This window comes from Puma concolor, chromosome A3 (genome assembly GCF_028749965.1).
Source record: "Puma concolor isolate L17-30 chromosome A3, mPumCon1.1.hap2, whole genome shotgun sequence".
Lineage (NCBI taxonomy): Eukaryota > Metazoa > Chordata > Mammalia > Carnivora > Felidae > Puma > Puma concolor.
In genome coordinates this window covers 120,152,992-120,178,547 of record NC_141669.1, presented here as the reverse complement: position 1 = coordinate 120,178,547, position 25,556 = coordinate 120,152,992, and the positions used below count along the sequence as shown (strand labels likewise).

The following is a 25,556-nucleotide window of genomic DNA, read 5'->3' as shown; positions in this document are numbered from 1 at the left end:
CTTGACATGGAGGCAAAGCGAGTGGCCTCAAGGAACTGGCGGGCACACAGTGGGGATCCAGGCTTAGAACAAAGGGGATCCCACACTCAGCAATAAATAGAAAATTTAAAAAAAATTTTAATGTTTATTTATTTTTGAGAGAGAGAGAGACAGAACATGAGCAGGGGAGGAGCAGAGAGAGAGGGAGGCACAGAATCTGAAACAGGTTCCAGGCTCTGAGCTGTCAGCACAGAGCCCGACGTGGGGCTCGAACTCACAAACCGTGAGATTGTGACCTGAGCCGAAGCCGGACGCTCAACCGACTGAGCCACCCAGGCGCCCCAATAAATAGAAAATTTTAAAACTGGGCCCTAGGTGTTGTCACAGAGCAGCTTGAGTCACAAGAGGGTCACTTACACAGCACATTTCACTTGAAAGATCCTCACTGGGGAGGTAGCATGGTTTTTAATCCGTCCCCTTTGACAGAGGCTTGGGTTCTTTCCACCTGTCAGTATCACAAGTAACACGATGAAAGCATCATATTTATTATCGTGTCCCCTTGAGCGGAGGAAACAACAAAACAGAGTGCTAGAAGTGGGTTTGCCGAATCAAAAGGTTTGCGAAATTGTGACACTTCTTGCAAAATTGCCTTCCGAAAGGGATCGTTCTACTGGATTTGTCTGTTGTTACTACAGCCCAGAATAGGGTGCTGATTTTGTTCCTTCTGCCTCCCTGGCCTCCCTCTTGTGGGGTCCGCTGCCCTGGAGCCCCTGAGGCGGTGCCTCGCCCACAACTTGAGATCCCACCCATCAACGTCCCCCCAACTTAGCGTCACCGATGCTTAGAAGGGCCTCCTGCTTGGTTTAATCATCATCCTGAAATTCTTAATAACGTTTGAACAAGGGCCTCTGTGTTCGTTTGGCCCATGGCCCGTCCTAACCCACAGGCCCTGGCTTGTGCCTTTCTCCCAAGTGTCCTGCCCCCACACTGAGCGCGACTCCAAGCGATACACCTTGGCATCCCAAAATATACTCAAAGGTGCTAAAGCAGAGGCAGCTCAAGTCCGCCAGGGCCCAAAGGAAGAGGCAGGGCACCAGCTCTCCCCGGGGAACGGCTTGGCCATCTTCACCGAGCAGCAGCTTAACTGGAGACCGATTCCCAGTTAATTATAAAATTGGCTGTTCCGCTCTATTTATGCTTTTTGAGAAAGCTGCTAGTCAGCGCACCTCCCGCGAATCTGTTTGGTCCCCCATGCTGGCACACAGTTTGGTTTCTGTAGCTGTTTTGCGATTCGCTTGAAAATTACCAGCATCTGTGTGTTTTCGTGACAATCTGGAAACTGCTGTGGCTAAACCCAAACAGGAGTCAACTGCGTCCCCGCCCTGACAGCTTAGCAGCGAGGGAGAGGCATCATTCCTTTGGGTGGACTTTCTAGGGAGGTCAGGCAGGGGCACAGGACGGAAGAGACACGAAACAAAATCCCGACAGTTCTAAAGGTGTCCTTGTCCCGAGACGACGGCGCGCAGTGTGGCAACCAGTCTTCCACAGGACAATGGGTGCCCAGCGCATCCACAAAATTCGTTCCGAGCTTCACAAATACAGACGGCTTTTTTGGTTTCGTTGTCAGCATCTCACTGATGTATAGTGTAGGCGGAAAAGCACAATTGATTGTCTCTAGTTGTAATTTTGTTTTTAAGGCATTTCCTGAGCGTTTGCTACACACCCACTAAGCAATAGCTAACCATTTCCGTAAGTTTAGAAGTTAAGAACTTTGGCTCGAGTGTCAGACGGGTCTGATTCTGACTCCTAGATCCGTCATTTTTTTAAAAGTTTTTAATGCTTTTTTTTTTTTTTTTTTTTTTTTTTTGAGAGAGACAGAGTGTGAGCGGGGGAGGGGCAGGGAGAGAGGGAGACACAGAATCAGAAGCAGGCTCCAGGCTCCGAGCTGAGCTGTCAGCACAGAGCCCGACGTGGGGCTCGAACCCATGAACCAGGAGATCGTGACCTGAGCTGAAGTTGGATGTTCCACCGGCTAAGCCACCCAGGCGCCCCTGGATCTGTCATTTTTAGTGGAGTGACCTTGGGGAGCCTGTGAACCTGATAAGCCTCAGCTTCCTCATCTTCATGTGGGGACCACCTAGTGTGGTTTAAGAGCTACTCCATTCAGTCAGCAGAAGTTTGTTGAGCTCCTGCTATAACTAGTTGCTGGAAAGCTGATGTACCTATGCACCTGGAACAGGAAGTCCTCAGTAATCGTCAGTTTGATAAATACAAGTTGTTTCTGGGCGCTTCCCACCTGACATTCAGAGAGGACAAGTGACTTGCCTGCTGCTGCCCAGCCGATAAGCAGCTTCTAGCTCCTGTCCCGCAGCCAGGGGCCAGAGGCTTACAAGCCCGGCCTGTGGACAAAACACGCCATCGGGTCAGTGCTCACAGCTGCTCAGAGCTCTCCCGAATGCAAAGCCGCCCCTTCAGGGCACCTGGGTGGCTCAGCCGGTTAAGCAGCCAACTTCGGCTCAGGTCATGATCTCGCGGTTCATGGGTTCGAGCGCCGTGTCGGGCTCTGTGCCGACAGTTCAGAGCCTGGAGCCTGCTTCCGATTCTGTGTCTCCCTCTCTCTCTGCCCCTCCCCCGCACATGCTTTCTCTGTCTCTTTCAAAAAACATAAACATTAAAGACAAATCCATTTTGGGTTTATTTTTGTGTATGGTGTAAGAAAGCGGTCTAGTTTCATTCTGTCTACGTGTCTAGTTCTCCCATTTGCCAAAGGGACTGTCTTTTTTCCATTGGATAGTCTTTCCTGCTTGGTCAAAGATTAGTTGGCCATACATCTGTGGGTCCAATTCTGGGGTCTCTATTCTATTCCATTCGTCTGTGTCTGTTTTTGTGCCAATACCATACTATCTTGATGATTACAGCTTTGTAGTAGAGGCTAAAGTCTGGGATTGTGATGCCTCCCGCTTTGGTTTTCTTTTTCAATATTACGTTGACTATTCGGGGTCTTCTGTGGTTCTATACAAATTTTAGGATTGCTTGTTCTAGCTTCGAGAAGAATGCTGGTGCCATTTGGATTGGGATTGCGTTGAATGTGTAGATTGCTTTGGGTAGTATTGACATGTTAACAATATTTATTCTTCCAATCCATGAGCAGGGAATGTTTTTCCATTTCTTTGTGTCTTCTTCAATTTATAAACTATATTTATAGTTTTCAGCATATAGATCTTTCACATTTTCGGTTAGGTTTATTCCTGGATATTTTATGGTTCTTGGTGCAATTGTGAACGGGATCAGTTTCTTCATTTCTCTTTCTTATTTTTTTTTTCAACGTTTTTTATTTATTTTTGGGACAGAGAGAGACAGAACATGAACGGGGGAGGGGCAGAGAGAGAGGGAGACACAGAATCGGAAACAGGCTCCAGGCTCCGAGCCATCAGCCCAGAGCCTGACGCGGGGCTCGAACTCACGGACCTCGAGATCGTGACCTGGCTGAAGTCGGACACTTAACCGACTGCGCCACCCAGGCGCCCCGCTTCATTTCTCTTTCTGTTGCTTCGTCATTGGTGTCTAAAAATGCAACCGATTTCTGTACATTGATTTTGTACCCTGCGACTTTGCTAAATTCATCTATCAGTTCTAGCAGACTTTTGGTGGAGTCTTCCAGGTTTTCCACGCAGAGTATCATGTTGTCTGCGGAAACTGAATGTTTGATTTCTTCTTTGCCAATTTTGATGCCTTTTATTTCATTTTGCTGTCTGATTGCTGATGCTAAGACGTCCCTCACTAGGTTAAACAACAGTGGAAATCCCGCCATTTGCAGCAACGCGGATGGAACTGGAAGGTATTATGCTGAGTGAAACAAGTCAGTCAGGGAAGGACAGACATCCTATGGTTTCACTCATGTGTGCAACTTGAGAAACTTAACAGAAGACCATGGGGGAAGGGAAGGGGAAAAAATCGTTTCAAACAGAGAGGGAGCCAAACCATAAGTGACCTTTAAATACAGAGAACGAACTGAAGGTTGGTGGGGGAAAGGCGGAGAGGGGAAAGTGGGTGATGGGCATTGAGGAAGGCACTTGTTGGGATGGGCATTGGGTGTTGTGTGTAAACGAGGAACCACGAGAATCTACCCCCAAAACCAAGAGCACACTGCATATACTGTATGTTAGCCAATTTGACAATCAATTATATTAAAAAAGTAATAATAAAATTAAAAAACAAAACAAAACAATATAAAACAAACACACAAACAGAAAACAAAGCCTCCCTCTCACACATCAGTTGCTTGTCCCTCCGGGTGACCTGTGGGAGGAGGCAGCGTCCTGGAAGTCCTCAGCTCCAGTCCCTGCCCCCTACTCACTCTCTGTGTGACCGCGGATGGGTCCCTTTCTCTCTCTGGGCCTCAGTTTCCCAAACCGTGCTGTTGCGTCCCAGCTGAGACGGGTCACTTCCCTGAGCCTCGGTTCCCCTGCGGAGTGGAACTAATCAGAGCTGCTGTCACGGTGAGTATCACAAGCCCTGTAAATAAGAAGCCAGGCAGAGTAGCTGGCCTATCGTATGTGCACAGGAAATAGGAACCGTTGCAATAATTATCATTTTTATTTCTAGCATGGCCACTCTCCTCGTTATGAACATCAGAAGCTACAGGAAGTTAAGGAGAAGCTCTGGTCACAAGCACAGGCTGTGTGGCCACAGTGACAAAAGGAAGCCCAACACAGGCCCCGGAGCCACTGGACACATGCCACGTGCTAACGCGGCAGCTAGGGTCCTCAGCCTGCGCCCTGGACTTTCAGGTCAGATAACCGTGTCCCGGGGGCCGCCCGGTGCATCGCGGGGTGCCAGCAGCCTCCCTGCCCTCCATCCACCAGATGCCAAAAGCACCCCTCCCGGTTGCGACCAGGTTGTGTCTCCAGACATTGCCAGATGCCTCCTGGGGGACAAAATTGCCCCCCGTTAAGAACCACCGTTTTACGGGGATTAATTCATGTAATCCCCACAGACGCCTATTATTGGCGGTCTCCCATTTTACAGATGAGAAGACAGAGGCGCGCAGAAATTAACTTGTCCAACGTTACCTGGCTAGTAAATGGCAGGCCTGAACTTGGACCCCAGGAACCTGGCTTCCTAGGCCATGTTCTCAACCGCTATGCAATAAGCCGTTGGTGTACCTTTTTTTTTCTTAATTGTGACTTTTCCTTCTCTTTCTTTCTCCCCACTGGCCAGACGCCACATGTGGTTGAGGAGGCAATACCACCAGCCTGGACTCAGCCAGCTCTGCGTCTTACCAGCTGCTCTCTTTTGGAGATTCCTTCTGACTCATAATTAGCGATGGATAGTGATGTATTATAGCAAGGTGGACTGAGATAGACCCCCACGGGGTCCCCAAGGAACAACAGGTGCCCACCGTCAGGGAAATGCCAAACTTCCCTTGGCCAAGTGGAAAACCCAGGGGCCGCTAAGAAGCCGGGGAGAAGACAAAGGAGGGACAGAGGCCACGAGTGGATCCTCAGGCACGGCCATCGCGGGAGGAATGGCTGTCTGGCGTGTGATGTGACCCTTGTAGGTCCTCTCCGAACATTCAGGGAATCAAACTGACCACCCAATGCTTTAAGAATTGGGTTGTTTTAGAGCCAGTTGAAAAACTGCTGATGGGGCGCCTGGGTGGCTCAGTCGGTTAGGCGTCCGACTTCGGCTCAGATCATGATCTCACGGTTCGTGAGTTCGAGCCCCACACTGGGCTTTGTGCTGACAGCTCAGAGCCCTGCTCTCTTTCTCTCTCTCTCTCAAAAATAAATATTAAAAAACAAAGAAAAAGTGCTGACATCAGTCTCTAGTTCAGGGTGGAATGAGGACAGACAAATGCTGGATGCTTAAAGGTGCCTGGTCACACCCGGTCATAACCACTCCTGATTTCAACAGGGGCACAGGCAGAGGTAAAGAAGGGAAAAGCCACAGGCATTTGGCATTTCCATGGTTTGATCCCTGGGCTGCGGGAGAAGGATTTTGGTAGGAACTCAGTTATTTTTGGTACTAATGTGCAAAACTAGTGTTGTCCCTATGTCATTTAAGTTCATATTGGGCAGATTGAATTATTATTCTCAATTCATTATCCCTCCCTCTACTTGTGGCCCTCGTCCCCACCCCACCCCCAACCCCACCTGTCCATTGACTTGGGCTTTGGGCACATGACGTCCTCTGGCCAATGAAACGTGAGCAGACACGAGACAAGCCAAGGCATGAAATGTGCCCGTGTGGTGGCAATGGCCCTCTTGCACCTCCCATCACCACGGGAGGAGTTGTCCCTGGATGGCTGCAGCCTGAGTCCCAGAATGAACACATATGGCACAGACCAGAGCCCGACCAGCAGGAGGGGCAACTTCAGCCAGACCCACAGCTCGAAATGGAGCCACCCAGCAGAGCCTAGGCCAGATCAGCGGCCCCTCAGCCAGCCAGCAGACACACAGCACGAATAACGAGTGTTGCTTTAATGAATGATCGCCATTGAATTTGGAACCATTTGTTACACAGCCATAGCTGATAGAGACAGTATATTATTGAACAACCTAAACAGCCTGGCCAGAGGACTAGTGGGCCCACTCTCTCCCGCTTACACGTTTCCAGGTGCTAGGTGCACATGCCATGGGCACAGTCCACGTCCCACCCTATCCCCAACCCCCAGGTGAAATGACACATTAGGCTCTGAGTCAAGCGAAGGGGAGGAATCAGGTCTCTGAGAGCAGAGGTTGAAAGGCAATCTTGGGGCATAGCCATGTGCCCATAGGTACATTGGGGAACGTGTAGGTCCATACTTTCCTGGGAACATGTACGTGGCCATGTGCGACAACGTAGGCTTATGAAAGAGAGTCTCTCTTCTGCTGCTTTAGAACTCGCATGGAAGTCTGGATTCCCCATGCCCACACAGGTATCATCATATAACTTAGTAAATGACTACCATGTGGACGGTGCCCCTTTAGACATAATATCTTTACGCAGTGCACAATCTGAACATCAGTACACAGCAATACTGCTATCTATGAGGCAATCCCTGGGAGGATGGGGTGGGGCAGGGATGACATATTATAAAAGGCAAATCCTGTGTTTACATTTTTGAGTATCGTCTTTATTGACTCCTAAGCTTCCTGTAAGGCGATAACTTTCCCCTTAAGACAAGAGTGGCTCACTCCACCAGTGTATTCATTCTTAGACTGGTCTGGCAGTGTTCACCACACTTCTTCCACTTAATAATTCTGCTATAGCGCCTCTCTGGGCTGCAGAATTTTCAAGCGTGACTATTTTGTATTATAGATAATAAGAATAAAAACATCTTGAAATATAATCAATATCATTGAGCATCCTGAATGAGAGCTGAGGCTTGGCCGGGAGACAGAGAAAAGCACATCTGTGGGTGCTCCCGTCAGCTGGTCAAGGTGGGCGAGAGCCAGAAAAATAGATGACCTGCTGGGGGTGCTTGGGAGGCTCAGTCGGTTAACCATCTGACTTCGGCTCAGGTCATGATCTCACGGTTTGTGAATTCGAGTCCCACGCTGGTCTCTGTGCTGACAGCTCAGAGCCTGGAGCCTGCTTCGGATTCTGTCTCTCTCTCTCTCTCTCTCTCTCTCTCTGCCCCTCCCCTGCTAACGCTTTGTCTCTCTCTCTCAAAAATAAACATTAAAAACATTTTTTAAAATAAATAAATAAATCCTCTAGTTACGGGGGCGCCTGGATGACTCAGTTGGTTAAGGGTACAATTCTTGGTTTCGGCTCAGGTCATGATCTCACAGTTTGTGAGTTCAAGCCCTGCGTTGGGCTGCCCGCTGATGGCACAGAGCCTGCTTGGGATTCTCTCTCCCTCTCTGTGCCCCTCCCCTGCTCACTCTCTCAAAAATAAATAAAACTTAAAAAAAATATTTTAAAACCTCTCGTTACAATCTCTCTCAAAAACGAACAGGAGATGATAATCCGGAGGCCTCCACCCTAAGTGCCGGCACCTGGAAGAAGCTGGTGGTGGCTGTCCCTTCAAGATCATCCCTGCCGAGCTTGCCGGAAAGGTTCGGAAAGCTCCCCCCCCCCCCCCCCCCCCCCGCTTTGAGGCTTGCCTGGATCCTTCCTTTAAGCAAAGGCATGGACACTAGCTTGTCCCTGCCTGAGCCACTTAATCAGATGATTTTATATGCTGGACAAGATACATATTGTGTGGGTCACGTGTGCCTACTGAGCACTTGAAATGTCCGTGTGACCACAGAACTGATTTTTTAATTGTATTTGATTTTAACCAACTTAAATTTATTTTTTTTTTCAACGTTTGTTTATTTTTGGGACAGAGAGAGAGCATGAACGGGGGAGGGGCAGAGAGAGAGGGAGACACAGAATCGGAAACAGGCTCCAGGCTCTGAGCCATCAGCCCAGAGCCCGACGCGGGGCTCGAACTCACGGGCCGCGAGATCGTGACCTGGCTGAAGTCGGACGCTTAACCGACTGCGCCACCCAGGCGCCCCTAACCAACTTAAATTTAAAACCGGCTGTTTGATTCAGTGACCAGAAAACTTGAATGTGTGAATCGCTTCGCCAGTTCTCAGCCCTTGCCCAAGAACTCCTGAATTCGATGCCCTGAGGTGGGCACAGCCATCTGGGTTTTAATCCCGAGGGTGAGTCTGAGGGGGGAGGCAGGGATGAAGCCCCGGGGGGTAGAGGCAGGTGACTCCTGTCTGGAGAAGCAGCAGGGAGGCTTGGCTGTGGGATGCAGAATTCCGCCCTCCCCACAAAAAAGGTACCCAGGTCCTGATCCCTGAAATCGGTGAATATGTTCTGATCCATGGTAAGGCGGGGGTTAAGATTGCTGATGGAATTTAGGAGGCTCTCAGCCCGCCTTGAGATGGGGAGACTCTCCCGGATTATCTGGGCGGGCCCCGCATGATCACGAGGGTCCTTAAACGGGGCAGAGGGAGCCAGAAGAGCGAAAACCAGACACGTGGGAGCTTGACGACTGGAGGGCCACTGCACGCACTTTGGAGGCGAAAGGGGGCCGTGAGCTGAGGAAGGCAGGGCGGCCTCTAGAAGCCGGAAAGTGGGCTCTCTCCCAGAGCCTCTAGAAAGGACCATAGACTTGCCAATACATGATTTTAGCCCGGGGTGACCCACTTTGGACCCCTGAGCTCCAAAACTCTAAGATAATAAATCTGTATTGCTTAAGTCACTTAATTTGTGACCGTTGGCTACAGCGGCAATAGGAGACATTCAGCACAGTGGCTTAGGGCCCAGGCCCTGGAGTCAGACCGTCTGGGCCTGGGTCTGTCCTCTTGACGTGTGACCGTGGGAAAATACCTTAGTCTCCCAGCTCCCCCTGCAAAATGGGGGTGATGATGCTGATAATAATATGCACAGGGTCCTGAGGAGGGAGTCAAGCAATGCATACAAATTGGCCCATAGTAAGTGCTCTGACGAACGTGGAAAACTGTGGTTCAACACAGCGCACACAGCAGCTAAGATGGGGCAAAAAACCCGGAGGGACAGCAGAGTAACCAGGGTGTGATGGGGCTGAGGAGAGGAGGCTTCCCGGAGGAGGCAGTGTTGGGACTCAGTGTTAAAATTTGTTTTTGACGTTTATTTGTTACTGAGAGACAGAGACAGAGCATGAGCATGGGAGGGACAGAGAGAGAGGAGGAGACACAGAATCGCAAGCAGGCTCCAGACTCCGAGCTGTCAGCACAGAGCCCAACGCGGGGCTCGAACTCACGAACCAAACTGTGAGATCATGACCTGAGCCGAAGTCGGACGCTTAATCGACTGAGCCACATGGGCGCCCCGGGACTCAGTTTTAAAGGGTCAGTAAACATTAGGGAGGGAAGGAGATATGCAGAGCTCACAGGAAGGGGAGCAAGTTATTATTCTGTGCCAAGTACAAAGGAGCTTCCCCTGGTGGGTGGGAGCCTACATTAGGGTCTGATGAGAACGCAGTTGGGAAGAAATCAAAGGTGGTTGGGAACATCTCCCCAAGCAAAATAAAATCCAGAAGCCATGAACCAGAAACACCTGCGGTTTCATTACATCAACCTTCAAAATTCCTGTATAACAAAGACACTATAAACAAAGTGAGTGGCCACCTGACAGGATGTTTGCAACAAATGATCAAGTGTTCCTCTCCAGCCTATATAAAGAGTTCCTAGAAATCAATAAGGAAAAAAAGACCTCCAAAAAAACATGTTAGAAAAGTACACAGCAGAGAGGAATTAACACCCTCTGAAGAGAAGACGTAAATGCTCCATGTGAAAAGATGTGATCAGGGTAACACAAATAAAAACAATGCAATATTTCCACCCCCTGGCCTGGGAAACGCCAAAAAGTTCGCAAACACCCAGGGCCGGCGAGTGCCAAGAAAGAGACACCTTCACGTTCTAGGAGCCTCTGCTGGCCGACCTGGGTGGGGCTGGCAATGCGTGATGGGAGGGCTTGTGCAGAATCCCGAAGCTGTGTGTGAGGGGCCCCAACCCAACCCCTCGGGGTGAGGACAGCCTTCTCCTTTCGCCCCACTGTGAGGCGAGAGAGGAAACATGGAGCCCGTCAGCCGCGACCTGCGCTTTGCTGGTTTGTAAGTGAGTCAGCCCAGGTGAGCCCTGGAGAGAATCTGCCTGCCAGCACTTGTGCTCTGAGGTGGTTAAGAAGCACCAGGGCTGCGGCCTGGTCCCTGGATGGCCGCACCGGGTGGCCCCGGTGACGCGTTTGTGTGCAACAGCAGCTATGAGAAAGGCACCTGTTGCAGAGAAAGGAACAGGTTCAGGAGGGTGAGGTCAGTGGAGGACTGACGACTCACATGCAGATCTTTCTACCCCCTCCAAGGAGTCAGTGATTTATCAACCTGCACTGATTTATCCCATGACTACAAACCCGTGCTATTTGGGTCCCTCCCAGAGAGTTCCCTCGGACCACTCATGATCTGGCACATACCATGGGCTCCCCACGTCCCTGCTCTGTGCTACACCCTTCACGTGCGTCCGTTTCATTGCACCCTCCTAGCAGGGAAGGCAGCAACTGCTGCGGCATCCATCTTACAGAGAAGGAAGCGGGGGCCCAGAGAGGTTAAGTAACCTCCCTGGAGCCCCACAGCTGGTAAGTGGGAAAGCTGGGCTTTGCGAGTCAGGCCGACCTTCTAGCACGGATGCATTGAAACTGGGTGTGGGTGATCCTTTGGTGCGTGGGTTCACACACAGGGGCGCGCATCTGGGGGTTCAAGGAAACACGGTATCTGGAGAGATAAGTGACGTTAACCCACGGCAGAGACCTCAGAGCTACCCGTGAGCGTGAGTTTTTCAGCAGACTTTGTAAAAATGACTTCTTCCGCAAGTTACCTGCGTGCAGCTGGGCATGTCACTGAATGCACTGTGCTAACAGACCTGATGCACTAGACTCAAAATGGTCTTCCTGCCTCCGTGATCTGTCGGACACTCAGCCTGTGAAAAGGTGCTCAACTGCACTAATAATATAAGAAAGGTGAGTTAAAACAAGATAAAAGTAGCATAGACCAAAAAGCAAAACTGTCCGGTCAAGACTGCCCATATAAAAAAACCATCGCTTAAGGTCCCGAATAAATGCAGGGGTCCCTAATACTCTCTATATTCAGAGGAAGGGAAAATGGCACCTATGGGCAGGGTGGGGTCGTCACTCACATCCCTTAGACTATAGAAGTCAGTGACCCCTTCAGGGGGCGGGCAGCAGGAGTCTGGGGCGGTGTGTGTCCCACAAGGGTCTGGGTTTGGAGTCCACCGACCGAGGTTTGAAATACGCCCCCACCACTTGGCATCTGGGCCATTTACTTAACCTCTCCGAGTTTCTGTTTCCTCATTTGTAGGAGAGGAGGAGAATTCTTCCCTCACGGGGGTGTTGTGAGGACTGACAGAGAGGACATACACCCCTACGACGTAGCAGGTCCTCGCCTCATTCTCCTTACCCCTCGGACCTGGCCCTGAGACACCAGCGGCCCGAACCTCCCTGCTCCCCTCCCATGACGCCTGCACCTTCAGCCCAGCTCTGCATAGCGCCCCAGCTGCCTGGCGGTGCAGGCCCACGGGATCCGGGGACACGGTGAGGCCGGGGGTACCGGGCCCTGGCATTGGCAGGCGCCCTCACGGCTCCCAGTTTGACGGCTGGCGGCCGCAGCCGCTGTGACAGTGGCTGTTACCAATGCAACCCGGAGGACGGCTGCAGGGCTCTGGGACACAGCCAGTTCCCAGACACCTCCAAATGTCCAACCTCCTCTCCCGGGGCGGGGCTGGCTCAGCTGGGGCCACCCACAGACAGACACACACACACACACACGCACACACACACACGACCCATCCAATTTTAAGTTAAACTGAATTAATAAAGTACCTGGCTAACGTGGCTAGAAAAAAACTACCATGACTCAGGGATCTTCACCCGGGCCTGGCCACTCCCTCTGTGCCTGCTCTGAATCTTGATTTCCTCCTCTGTGAAATGGGGGTGGTAACATTTGCCAGGAAGTAGGGAAGCAGGCAAGCGGGGATTGTGCCGAGGGTGTGTAAAGGGCAGGGCCTGGGAGGGAGAGGAGGTTAAGGGAGCAGGAAAGGGGAGTGGCAGAAAGTGGGGGTCCAGAAGGGCTGCTCTGGGAACTGACATCTTGCCCGGGGTGTGAAGGGGCGAGAGCTCGGCACATGCAAAGGCATGGAAGCGGGGCACTTAGGGACAAGGGAGGGATATTCCTGCCAGTTTCCCTGGCTTGTGTCCCCATATCTGTTATGGACCAGGAGGGCCTCCTCTTGCTCTCTGGCTGGGACAGAATGCTATGGTCTTTCCCCAGGTTGCTCTGCACTCCTGCGCTGCCCTCCTCAAAGTCTCTGAGTGTCAGTGACCCTCCCAGGGGGCATGGTTGCCTTTACGCTGTGAAAAGTGGCCCCAAGGAACAACTCAAGGATGGTGCCCAAGTCCACAGGTCACCATAGCCTGCTCTGGCCTGCGGGAAGCAAGAAATGGAGCCCAATAACTGGAAATAATACTCTAGGGGAGCCATAGTGCCCAGAACTATATATGGCCTTCACATCAAAAGATGGGAAGTGTCCCACAGGACAAAGGGCCCTCGGGACCCTCAAGTCTCGGATGGCTGTCACTGGCTCTCACACAGAGACTAGGACTGTGCAGGGACCCAGAGGACCCTCCCAACGTCCTCTTAGGGAGGAGACTCTAGAGCCATGCCACCAGAAGGCCAAGTATTTTGGGGGTGTCATTGGTGCAGAGGCTCTTTTTCCCAATATGAAAGTGAAGTAGCAGTGAAAGTGGATGAAAAAGTATTTTGGGAGCCTTGGGAGCTTTGTGTGTAAAACATAGTAGGTGTTTAATCAGTGTTGGATGGGTGGATGGAAGGATGGATGGATGGATAGATGGATGATGGATGGATGCCAGATGGATGGATGGCTGGATGGACGGAAGGATGGATGGATGGATGGATGGATGGATAGATGATGGATGGACGGAAGGATGGATGGATGGATGGATGGAAGGATAGATGATGGATGGATGATGGATGGATGGATGGATGGATGGAAGGATAGATGATGGATGGACGGAAGGATGGATGGATGGATGGATGGATGGAAGGATAGATGATGGACAGATCATGGATGGATGGAAGGATAGATGATGGATGATGGATGGATGGATGGATGGATGGAAGGATAGATGATGGATGGACGGAAGGATGGATGGATGGATGGATGGAAGGATAGATGATGGACAGATCATGGATGGATGGAAGGATAGATGATGGACAGATGATGGATGGATGGATGGATGGATGGAAGGATAGATGATGGACAGATGATGGATGGATGGATGGATGGATGGAAGGATAGATGATGGACGGATTATGGGTGGATGGAAGGATAGATGATGGGCGGATGATGGATGGATGGATGGATGGATGGAAGGAAGGATAGATGATGGATGGACGGAAGGATGGATGGATGGATGGATGGAAGGATAGATGGACAGATCATGGATGGATGGAAGGATAGATGATGGGTGGATGATGGATGGATGGATGGATGGATGGAAGGATAGATGATGGACGGATGATGGATGGATGGATGGAAGGATAGATGATGGACGGATGATGGATGGATGGAAGGATAGATGATGGACGGATGATGGATGGATGGATGGATGGATGGATGGATGGATGGAAGGATAGATGATGGATGGACGGAAGGATGGATGGATGGATGGATGGAAGGATAGATGATGGATGGACGGAAGGATGGATGGATGGATGGATGGAAGGATAGATGGACAGATCATGGATGGATGGAAGGATAGATGATGGGTGGATGATGGATGGATGGATGGATGGATGGAAGGATAGATGATGGACAGATCATGGATGGATGGATGGATGGATGGAAGGATAGATGATGGACAGATCATGGATGGATGGATGGATGGATGGAAGGATAGATGATGGACGGATGATGGATGGATGGATGGAAGGAAGGACAGATGATGGACGGATGATGGATGGATGGAAGGATAGATGATGGACGGATGATGGATGGATGGATGGATGGATGGATGGAAGGATAGATGATGAATGGATAGCTGTGTATATGAATGTGTGAGAGCATGAATAAACCAGTGAGCCATTAGGTGAATGGGTGGAAAACCAAATGAGTAAAGGAATAAATAAATGTTTGAATGAGTAAACAAGTTAGTATCTAAGTAAATGAACTTCTGGTTCAGAAGTTTAGAACAGAAAACCTAATTTGCTATCACTTTGCTTAGGTGTAGGGAACCCCTGGAAAGAATGCAAGAGGAAGAGAGAGTATCCTGAATCTTGAGTAAACTGCACTTTCAAGTTTCTTAAAGGAAGTATCACCCCTCAGCTTCCCGGGGAGCCGCGTGTACTCAGAATAGGGTGAAGTGCGTCTACACTCCGGGCAACGTCTTCAGCCCCAGTTGGGCCTGGTCCCAGCCCTGGAGTACTGGGCAGGCATGTTAGGCCACAGTGGAATGACTCAGATCCTGGCACCTGCCAGCACCTCCCCAGGGGAGCCTGTGATCCAGCCCACCACTCACTATTATTGAGAGGCATTCCATGCCCCTCAGATCCAGGAAGTTTCCCAGGGTTGTGGGCTCTGTGCTCAGAATTCCCTCCCTGCTTTTCTCCCTGCTCTGAGCATCTCCCGCTCCCCTCCACACAGGCGTCCTACCCAGCATGACAGGTGGAGCCACACAGGCCTGGGGTTGATCCTCAGCTCTGCCACTTGGGCTGTTTGACTTCAGACAAGTGCCTTAACTTCTCTGAGTCACAGCTTCCTCATCATTTATTATTTTTTTTAACGTTTATTTTTGAGACAGAGAGAGACAGAGCATGAATGGGAGAGGGTCAGAGAGAGGGAGACACAGAATCTGAAGCAGGCTCCAGGCTCCGAGCTGTCAGCACAGAGCCTGACGCGGGGCTCGAACTCACAGACCACGAGATCATGACCTGAGCCGAAGTCGGACGCTTAACTGATGGAGCCACCCAGGCGCCCTGCTTCCTCATCATTTAAATGAGAAGTCTTGCCTGTCTCAAGGGGTCGTTGTGAAGATTCAGTGGGACCATACATGTCAAGGACCCAAAATGTACCTGGCACACGATGTACACCAAGCACCTTATTTCCAGGTGCTCAGCTTTTTTCTTTCGGCAGCAATTTCAGGAGTGTTTAGCAAGTGCCAGCTGGGCATCGTGCCCAGAGCTTTACACGCGTGACCAGATTCAATTCTCACAGAAGAGGGTGTTAGGGATTGTGGTGTCCCGTTAAAAATATGCATGGAAGTCCTAACCCCCAGGATCTCAGAATATGACCTTTTTTGGACATAGGGTCTCGACGGAGGTAATCAAGTTAAAAAAACGCAGTCGTTAGGGTGAGCCCTCACCAGTGAACAGGTGTCCTTATAAAAAGGGGAACTTTGGACACAGAGACAGACACACTCAGAGGGAAGCGGATGTGAAGACACACAGGGAGAAAGGCCATGTGAACAGGGAGGCAGAGACGGGAGTAAGGTGGCCACAGGCCAGGGTACATCTGGAGCTGCCAGGAGCTGGAAGAGGCAGGAAAAAGATTCTTCCCGAAGGCTCAGAGGGAGCATGCCCCGTGAGCACCTTCGGGACTCCTTGCCTCCAGACTGTGAAACAACAGCTGTCTGTCGTTCGCAGCCACCCAGGTTGTGATACTCTGCGGTGGCAGGCCACAGGCAACTACGACAGAGAGGACTGGCCTCGGAGACGGAAGAGGGAAGGACACGCACTCAGGGTTCCAGAGCTTCTGTTTAGAGGTGGGCATCTCTCGGGGAGCCTATTATTAGAGGATCACGGGGTATGTTTACCACAGACACACACACACACACACACACACACACACACACACACACAACACACAATCTGCCTTATAGAACAAAATACTAAAAAGGGGGCCTCACTCCGTACCCTCAGAGGCCCGGGGTCTCAGCCTCCCACCCAGAGCAGGGAAGGTATCTTCCCACAGCCCCCAACCAGCTACCACGATCTCTGCTTAGCTGCCAGGGGCCCCAAGGAACTGTCTCCCCTGCCTTCTTCTCCAGATGCTCTCAAGACCGTGACCAGATGTCCTCCCTGCTGTGCTAGGCAGCTGCTCACTGTCCCTCAAGGGCTGCGCTGCCCCCAGGAGGATCCTCTGGTTCCTCCGGAGTGGCCGGGGGCAGGACAGTGGGGCTCGTGGCTTGCCTGGTTCCTCTGTCAGCACAGAGGCTGAACCCCGGCTCCCCCAGCAGCGCTGGGAGCAGAGGCGACGAAGCAGTTCACGGGACCCCACGGAGCAGCAGCTGGGGAAAATGCCAGACAGAGCCTGAGAGAAGCTTCAGCCACAGGGGACGTGTGGAGGAAGAGCTATGTGCGTGGGGGTGGGGGGCGTTACGGGGCTGGGGGGCGAATATATAAAAGAGAGAGAGAGAGAGTGTGTGTGTGTGTGTGTGTGTGTGTGTGTGTGGCCCTACATGGACAGTAGGGCTAAGGCCTGGGGGAAACAGGCACTTTAATGCACACCCTCGGTGCTACCATATGGTGGGGCCAGTCAGTAAAACCTACAAAATGTGATCGATCTTAAACTCAGTAATCTCTCCTCCCGGAATTTATCCTCTAGATAGAAGCACACTTGCATATGGAGACAAGAGTTCAAGGGTATTTACTGAAGCCTTGTTGCTAAGAACAGAAACCTTGTCCCGCAAATTCGGTGGGGCTCAGCTCTCCAAGGGCAGCTCTCTACACCACATAAGGATCTCAGACTTTAGCCCTAGGGCAATAGGGAGCCATAGAGGGCTTTAAGCAGGGGGAAGGGCTTGCTGCAATTTGTGCTTTGGATGGATCCTTCTGACAGAGCAGAAAAAGCAGAACTGGTGAGACCATCTAGACGAGATATTAATTCAGGCTCCATTGTCTCTCGTCTGGGTAGTTCAAGAGCCTTGTGGTGACTGATGGGATGTGTGGGGGCAGAGGAGGGGACGCCTGGAGGGCCTGTCCCCTTCTCCCACCAACTCTGCTGTCCCTGGGCAGCCAGTGAGGGTTTGAAGTCAGGGGATTTCTTCGAACCACAGAACACCGAGCCCCGCAGCCCCCAAAGCCACTCTTGCCTCATTTTCCCCATCTGTGAAATAGGGATAACCAAACACCCAACCTCATAGAATTGTTGTGAGGGTTAAAAACTCTGTTATAAATACACAGAAAAGCACCTGGTACACAGTGAGTGCTTGTTAAAATGTGAGCTATTTAAAAAAAAAAAAATGTGAGCTATTTTTTTTTTATCATAACCAGGCATATGGTAAATACTCTGTAGATATTCATAAAATGAATTATTTGTTATTAAAATCAACCTAAAGGCGAATCAAGGAGTGAGTTTGAAATTAGAGAAAGGAAGTTGAAAGCAAGATTCCCCCAGTCCCTTGACCAGATGGGAGAGAGTCAGGGAGTCCCGAAGAAGATCAAGGACAGTTTAAATCAGTGCCAGGGGTTAGGCCCAGGCCCCACGGCTTGTTAAGTGAATGGATTTGGCCAGGCCCAGCAGGTTTGTCAGGGGTTCTCCTGAGCACAGGAACCTTCATTGTTTCTTTAACACGGACCTACACCTTCTGGCCCGGCCCTGTCCTAGGACTTCCTCTAAATTCAGTTGGCCAACTTCTCCCCTTGTGCCTGCTTATACCGTCTTCACGGACTCGGGCTCCTCCCCGGGGACCCTGGGAGGTCGTCTGTAGTGGGCGAAGAGGAGGGTCCTTTGGAGGCTTTTGTGTGTCCACTGACGGAGGAGATGAGTCGGGGATCCCAGGGAAGAGCCTCCCTTGGCAGTCTTCTTCCCTCCCCAGTGGGTCTCTCCCATCCACCTTGGCCACTGCCACCGCCCTGCTGACTCCAGGAAAACCAGGCTGGAGAAACATGGAAGGTTGGCTCTAGGGGTGACAATGGAATGAAAGAGTGAGAGAGAACAACAGATACCCAGTGGGGTGGGTTCTATATAAATGGATTCTTGAGCAGAGTCCCCCCCCCCAAAAAAAAATCTCCTTTTCTTACCCCACTAATTATACACAAAGAGGTCAGGCTACATTATTTGTGGGCCCACTAAAAAATGAACCTGAGGGGACCCTCATTCAAAAATTAAGAATTTTAAGACAAGTAACAGCAGAACATTAAACCAAGCATGAGGCTCTTCTGAACATGGGACTTCATGGGACTACACAGGTTGCCACCCGTGAAGCTGGCCCTGAACACAAAACTCGAGTGCATGCACGTGTGTGAGTGTGTGTGTGTGTGTGTGTGTGTGTGTGTGTTTCCAGGGAAAGCACGCTCAACTGTCAAGGTCATGACCCACAAAAGCTAAGAATCGGCGTAACCGAGGTTAAGCGAGGGTCGCTGCTTCTCACCCCACCTCCGTTCTCTACTCAGACAGCCAGGGGCTCCACATTGCGACCTACGTTATGGATTAGTGACAGGTTGCATCAGCTGACTTGGGAATAGGGTAGGCCACGTGACTGTGGGAACGGAGAGAAGTGGATGTGTGAGAGACAGAGTCTAGGACATACTGGTGGACTGGATATGGGCTGAAAAGAAAAGAAGGTGTAAAAGCTGGCCCCTGCATTTACGGCTCAAGGAATGAGACCAATCCATGGAGGCGCTGGCTGTTCACGGAGATGGAGAGGAGCTGGAAGAAGAGCGGATGCTGTGTTTTGCTTTGTTGGGTAGCCAAGGGAATCAAGACTCCCATTCTAGCCAGGAAAATGTGTCTAGCAGCTAATAGAGCTGAGAAGGAAGGTGAGAGCGTCGGCGTCGTTGGCACAGGGATGGCATTGAACTCCACTGGAATGGATGAGACCTTTCCGGGCTTCCAGGTGCCAGAGCCCTGGTACTTCAGGCAAATCGCTCAACTCCACTGCCGATTAGGGTCATTTGCAAAATGGAGGCAAGAATAATATCCTCCTCATAGGATTTCATTAATGAGCTTGTGAAAGGGAAATGCTTGGCAAAGGCCCTGGTAGCTATGAAGGCATCCACTGAGTATCAGCCATCATCATCATCACTGTCGTGTCATTCCTTCTACAAGTATCTAGTGATCCCCCATTGTGTGTCAGGCGTGGCCGGGAGTGCTCTGGATTTGGATGCATCAATTATTGAGCAGGTCAGAAGGTGATAAGTGCTATCACAGAAGACAATCTAGAGTGGAGTAAGGGGGACATTTGAGCTCAACCTCAGAGATGAGGGAGTGCACCAAGTGGATGTGGGGGAAAAGAGTTCCAGGCAGAGGGAATAGCCAGTGCAAAGACCCTAAGGAGGGTGGTGGGGGGTGAGGTCACGCAGGTAAAGGGTAGGGGATCTTTGTAAAGGAACTCTTCATGGCAGAAGAGGCTGGTCCTCCAACATGGCAAAAACAGGTCTCCAAGAGAATGACGCAGAGGGTTCCCCAACATGGAGGAGAAAATCAGCTCTCCAGTGTGGTGGAGGAAACAGACCTCCAACACAGCAGCTGCCCTAGGCTTTGGGTAGGACCTGAGGCTCCCCCTACCTGCCCCCAGAAAGGTCTCACCTGGCTGAAAAGGCTCACCAGCAGGGCTCCTCCTCCTCTTGGCTATACAGTGTCCCCTCCCAGCAAAACTGGGCTGGGCCTTTGCTCCAGGGCTCCCACTAAAGCATAAATCTGAGTCGTCTTCCTCTGAATCTGTGGAGGTACAAGACAAGGCCTCTTGGGTGGTTACATCCTATCTCCTACCCCTGACCCAAAAGGAGCCCCTTGCCAGGCCTGGGCATCCCCGAGACCGAGGGGCCAAGGCAGAATCATGACATATGGGACAGCCCAGAGATCTCAGGAAGACTTCAGGACCTTGTAGGTGACCAGGGACCAAAAAAGTTGTCTATGACTCAGAAGGTGGCTAGATCTACCTAATAAACAGGGAAGGGCCCTAGAGGCGAGCAAATGACCTACCTGTATTGGGTGTGGTCTAAGAACGGCACTGAGGAGACACAAATCCAACAACGACCCATCCATCCATTTGTCCACCAGTCCATTTATTAACAAATATCTGAGTGTATACATGCAATGATTTCCACTGCAGCACTGTTTTGTGGTGAAGCATGCACAAGTAATAAAACACCCTGGAAACTGTGTGTGTGTGTGTGTGTGTGTGTGTGTGTGTGTGTCTATCATGAGAGGTCTGGTTGACTGAAGTGTAGCACATTGCACCGCATAAAGAGCTGGCCCATCTATCCAATAGCAAGTCAGAAGCTGTTAAAACAATTGCATGAAATCTGTAGCTTGCGACTTGCAGGAGGTCTAGGATACATTACAAGCAAGTTTCAGAGAAATGTATATAGGAGGATCTCCTCCCTTTTTCTGAAAACCAAGCTAACAATCCTGCCCCCTCTCCAATTTTTTGGAAAACCTACGTGTGTTATTAAATAGGAGCATGAGCTTGTGAACACGGCTTGTCTCGAGAAGGTGAGGTCGAGGAGAAAGGAGAGGAGATGGGGGAGATCCTTTCTCTTCCTGTACTTGTAAGATGTTTCGCTGGTTGCAGAAAAGTAAAGGAGGCTGAAGAGAGCCCTCCGCAGTTCCAGCAGGTGCACTTGTTTGAGGTCAGGGAATTCAAAGGTAGCTTTGGATGTAACACCTCGCTCCGAGGACCACCACGAGGGTGGGCAGGACCCTCAATAGGCGCATTTCGGCCTTAAATCCATCTCTTTGGAGGTTTCTCTTCTTCCTTCTGCAAAGTCCTTTCCAATCACAAAGGAAACGTCCTCAGCAGAGCACCTTCCGCTTGAAGGGCACCATGTGGCTTCATCCTCTCTCTTAATGTCATGGTCCAGGATTAGTGTTGTCCCCACTGGCCAGCTTCAGCAGGGCTCAGCCACCCACAACATTTTCTTGCCTCAACGGCCATCTTGCCAGGCGGTTCCCTTCTCCTCCCCTTGCTCCCCTGTCTACTTGAGAAGGCACGTCCTCACGGGCCACGTGGCACTCCCTGCTCAAACTGTCTGCCTTCTGGGCCCTGGCACTGCCCTGCTGAGCCAGGCCGGATGGGGGGGGGAGGGGAGGAGGAATCAGAGCCAGTCCTGTCTGCTTTTCACACTGGATGCCAGGCCAAACGAGTTCCAATAACAAGATCCACAGCAGAATAGAAGAGCACAGGCCAGGGTGTCCTGAGAACAGGTCCCTCAATTCTTGGCAGGCCCAGACCTGGCACAAGGACAGGACCGACGCAGTAACTCTAAGAGTTCCAAGAAGACTGGGACCCTGAGGGAAGACTGCTCGCCCCACATTCCGGTCATTGCAAATGACCAAAGGCCTTATTGCAAGGGGCCGTGTGAGATGTCGGAGAAAGTCTGAGGACAGGGAAGGCTGTGGATGGTTTTAGAGCAGGGCCTTCAAGGAGAATGGAGTGCTGGAGATTAGTGCCCTAGACCTTAGGTAAGGTGTCTCCTCGGAGGAGCCATCCAAAGCCATGTCTATACGTCCTCCTACCATGACGAAAAGCAAACACTGACTGGATAATTTCTCAGCCTATAAGCACCTACTATGTGCCACGTGTGTACATGTACTGGATGCCCTACCCTCGACATGCTCTCTCCACAGCCCCAAATGGAAGGGGCCCTTATTATCTCCATTCTGTCGATGAGGAACCCAAGGCTGAGAGGACTTGCCCCAAGTCACAGAGCTGGTAGGCAGCAGAGGCAGGAGGTGACGCCAGATAACCGGCACTCGTAAGTACTTCACAGGTGTGTGACCTGGGCACGTTGCTTCTCTCCCCAAGCCTCAGTTTCCTCAATTGTACGATAAGGATTACTTCGCAGGGTTATTCTGAGGATTAAATGAAATTATGCACATCAGTGTTTACCACAAGCCTTTGCACAGGGTAGAGAAAAGGTTAGCAATTATGATGAACTATTCAGGGGCAAGGCTAAAATCTGAGCCCACGTTTCCTCGACTCGAGAGAGACGGCATTTCTAGCCACACAGACAAGTGCTCTGACTCCCACCAGCCACCAGCCCGCTGCCTGACGTTTCGTCCCTCAGGGAGGGCTGCGGTCCGTCCCGGGAATATGAGAATGTAAATAGACATTTTCTGGAAGCTCTTGCCAGGAACTCCCAATAATTACACCATTACCAGCACCCCACATCTGAGCTCCTGGGGAGGGTTTGGGGGTGAACTGCTTCCCCGGTCTCAATACCGTCTGACCAGAGCTGGCAGCCGATCAGTACCCTCCCTCTTCAGCGGGCCAAAGGTCATGGAATTCTGGAGCAGGAGGTGGGAGGGCAAGAGTTCCCTAGGAAGAGGCCCCCTGGAGAAGGGAGTGCCCAGGGAGCCAGGACACCTGAGGAGCAGAGGGTGACCCCTGCCACCGGCCCCCAACTTCCCTCATGGCCAGCTTCACCCCGCCTTCTGTTTCTCTCGGTGACATACTGAGCTCAGGGCAAAGTGTCAGCCTCCGTGATCTGGCGTCCCAGAGAATCCAGATCCTCCCTGAGGTACAGTCCGGGCAGAAAGCAGTGTGAGTGGTCCCTGGGCACCTAATAAAGGCTTAGGGCTGCCATGTCCCATCGTCTTAAGTTGTTTACTGCACAAAAGCACCCAGCTGAGGGAGCAGCAGGGGCTGAAATCTTCCCCCAGCCTTGTGCCCTGGCTATACCCGCAGGAGAGGGCCCCTTTCCCTACTTCATCTGCCCATAGGGGCCACCTATTTCTGATTTGTACCAAAGACCTTCTGTGCTAGCAGCGGCCCTGAGGGGACACAGGTGTGCACACGCACATACTGCTTCCAAACTTGGGGACTCACTCTTGGCCTCTAGGTCGAGAAACCAAACCACTCGATTAATCCTTTTCCCCTACAGGCGACTGCTCGTCTCAGCCAGCCCAGCAGTTAAAGCCCAAGAAGGAAACTGGTCTCTGCGGTTGCTTCGGGACCCCCTACCAGGCTCCAGGATCAGGGTCCCTGCAGAGCAGCTCACCTTGGCTAAGTAAGAAGCGTAGCCAGACGATCAGCAAGACCAACAGCAAGCCCACGGGCAGGCAGAGCCAGAACACCAGGAAAGAAAACGTGAGGTCGTCCACCAGTGGCACCAGCGGGTACTTCATGGTGCGCGTGTGGCTAAGCCGGGCCTGCCTGTGCCGGGCTGGCAGGGCTGCCCTGGGGACCTGGGGGGCCGGGCCACACTCTGCTCTCAGCCCAACTGTGACTGAGTGGGTGACGTAACAAGGAAGTCACAACGTCCTTCAGACACAAGGAGAGCTTGGCAGTCAGTGGCAGTGGAGACAGTCTGGCTAAGAACAAAAGCCCAGGCTTCCAGGCAGGCCGACTTGGGTTTGAATTCCTGCTGAGATCCTAGGGGTTCATGGGACACCTCCTTGCATCCTCTTAGAAGATGGAGACATTTCTCATCTCACCAAGCTGCTAAAAATCAGAATAAACGATGGGATGAGCATCGCCCTCGGGTGGGTGTTCATGTATTTTGAGGTCACAGGTTCCTTCAGGAGCCAGCCAGATCCCAGGCCCTGTCATCCGGGCTACAGGTGCCCACATCTGCACCTGCTGGCAGTGGGGGGGTGGGGGGGGTGGCAGACTGGGTGGAACGTGGTGCATCTAAAGCAGGCAGCTGTCACAACTTCAGGCAGTTAAGTGCTGTGTGGGAAAGGCAGGTCCAGTATTGCCACATCTATTCCAAGAGAGCCCCCCCAAATCTGCATTTTTATGTGAACTCTCCCAACTTAAAAATGTTGCGTCAAGCATTTAAAACACGGTTGGCTAAACCAAACAAGTCTGCCGAGCCAGCCTGGGTCACTGGGCTGCCATTTAAAAACATTCTAACACACAATAGGTCCTCAATAAATGACTAATCTAGAAGCTTCTGCACCTCTCATTAGAGTTTTCAGTGAGGGGCTTCTAAGGCGTCGGCCTTGCTTCTTTGTGTCCCAGGTGCACAGATGACTCTCAGAAGTCATTCTTCTCTCTTCCCACCTCTTCTGTCATTCATTCATTCGGGAAGTAGTTCGTACACCTCCCTGTGCAAAGCCTTGTGGCAGGAAGGAGGCTCTGGACCTCCAGGGCCCCAAATCCCGGCACTGGAGTGAGACTGGCCAGACGGGTTGCCTGACGAGTATGGGAAGCTCACAGGCAGAATGGCTGCTGCCTGTGGAGGGGAGGGAGGCACAAGCATTGCCCTGTCCAAGAGGGTCCTGGGCCAGCTGCCCCAGTTACTACCGGCAAGTGCCCGTGAAACACACCAATTCCTATGCTCCCCTTGCTCTGAGTCAGAAACTCCAGGTGAGGCCCAGGACGCAACATGTTCAGGAGCAACCAGTCTGATGCGGCCCAGATTTTGGCATCACAGCAACTCACGGAGCACGGGTTGGAAGGTCAGGCAGACCCAGTTCCAGGCTGGGAGAGCAGATGCGAGAAGTGGGTGGTAGACCTGGGGGAGATACGGAGCGGAAGGATGCCCCTAAGAGGAAGGAAGACACTGGCTCAGGGAGAAAGGCAAGCGGAGCCAGCCACAGAAAAATAGGGAACGGGTGGCAAGACAGGGCAGGGGACGGGAGAGCTGGAGCTCGGAAGCCAGTGGTTGAGAGACCGTTTTAGCCTAGTGTTGGGATGACTGGAGTCCCCAGGGGAGGAGGCCTGGGTGGATGGCATTAGAATGTGTGTCTAAGAAAAACAGTGCCTTGGCAGGCTGTGCCACTCAGAGTCCAGAGGCCAAGACCAGGAGTGGTCTGGGTTGAGGTTGGGGGTCGAGGGGGAATCTCTTGGCAGTGGGTCCTGAAGGGACTGGGGTCACAAAGGGCTGAGTGGCACTGGTGGGAAAGGCTTGAATACACATTTTCTTGCCAGAGCCCAAAATAGGACCACTGTGCCATCAGCCCAAGGAGACACTTCCCTGGCCACAAAGGACCAGCCGGAGTCCTGAGGGCAGAGCAAGCACGGACACACAACTGCAGGGAAGGCAGCTCCCAGCCCTGGCTTCCAGGAACAGTTCGGGGCGGGGGGGGGGGGGGGGGGGTCACCTTCACGTCCACGTCCGGTCGAGTCAG

General features: G+C 51.7%; 1 protein-coding gene across 1 annotated transcript; it reads right to left on the bottom strand.

Annotated features, from left to right (window-relative positions):
- Positions 1-18,793: 18,793 nt before the first annotated feature.
- Positions 18,794-24,334, bottom strand: ADIG (adipogenin). Its single transcript, XM_086702183.1, is given in 3 exon segments — positions 18,794-20,163; positions 20,166-20,195; positions 23,480-24,334. Coding segments are annotated over 3 exon segments (243 nt in total). The 5' UTR covers positions 23,607-24,334; the 3' UTR covers positions 18,794-20,077.
- Positions 24,335-25,556: the final 1,222 nt, after the last annotated feature.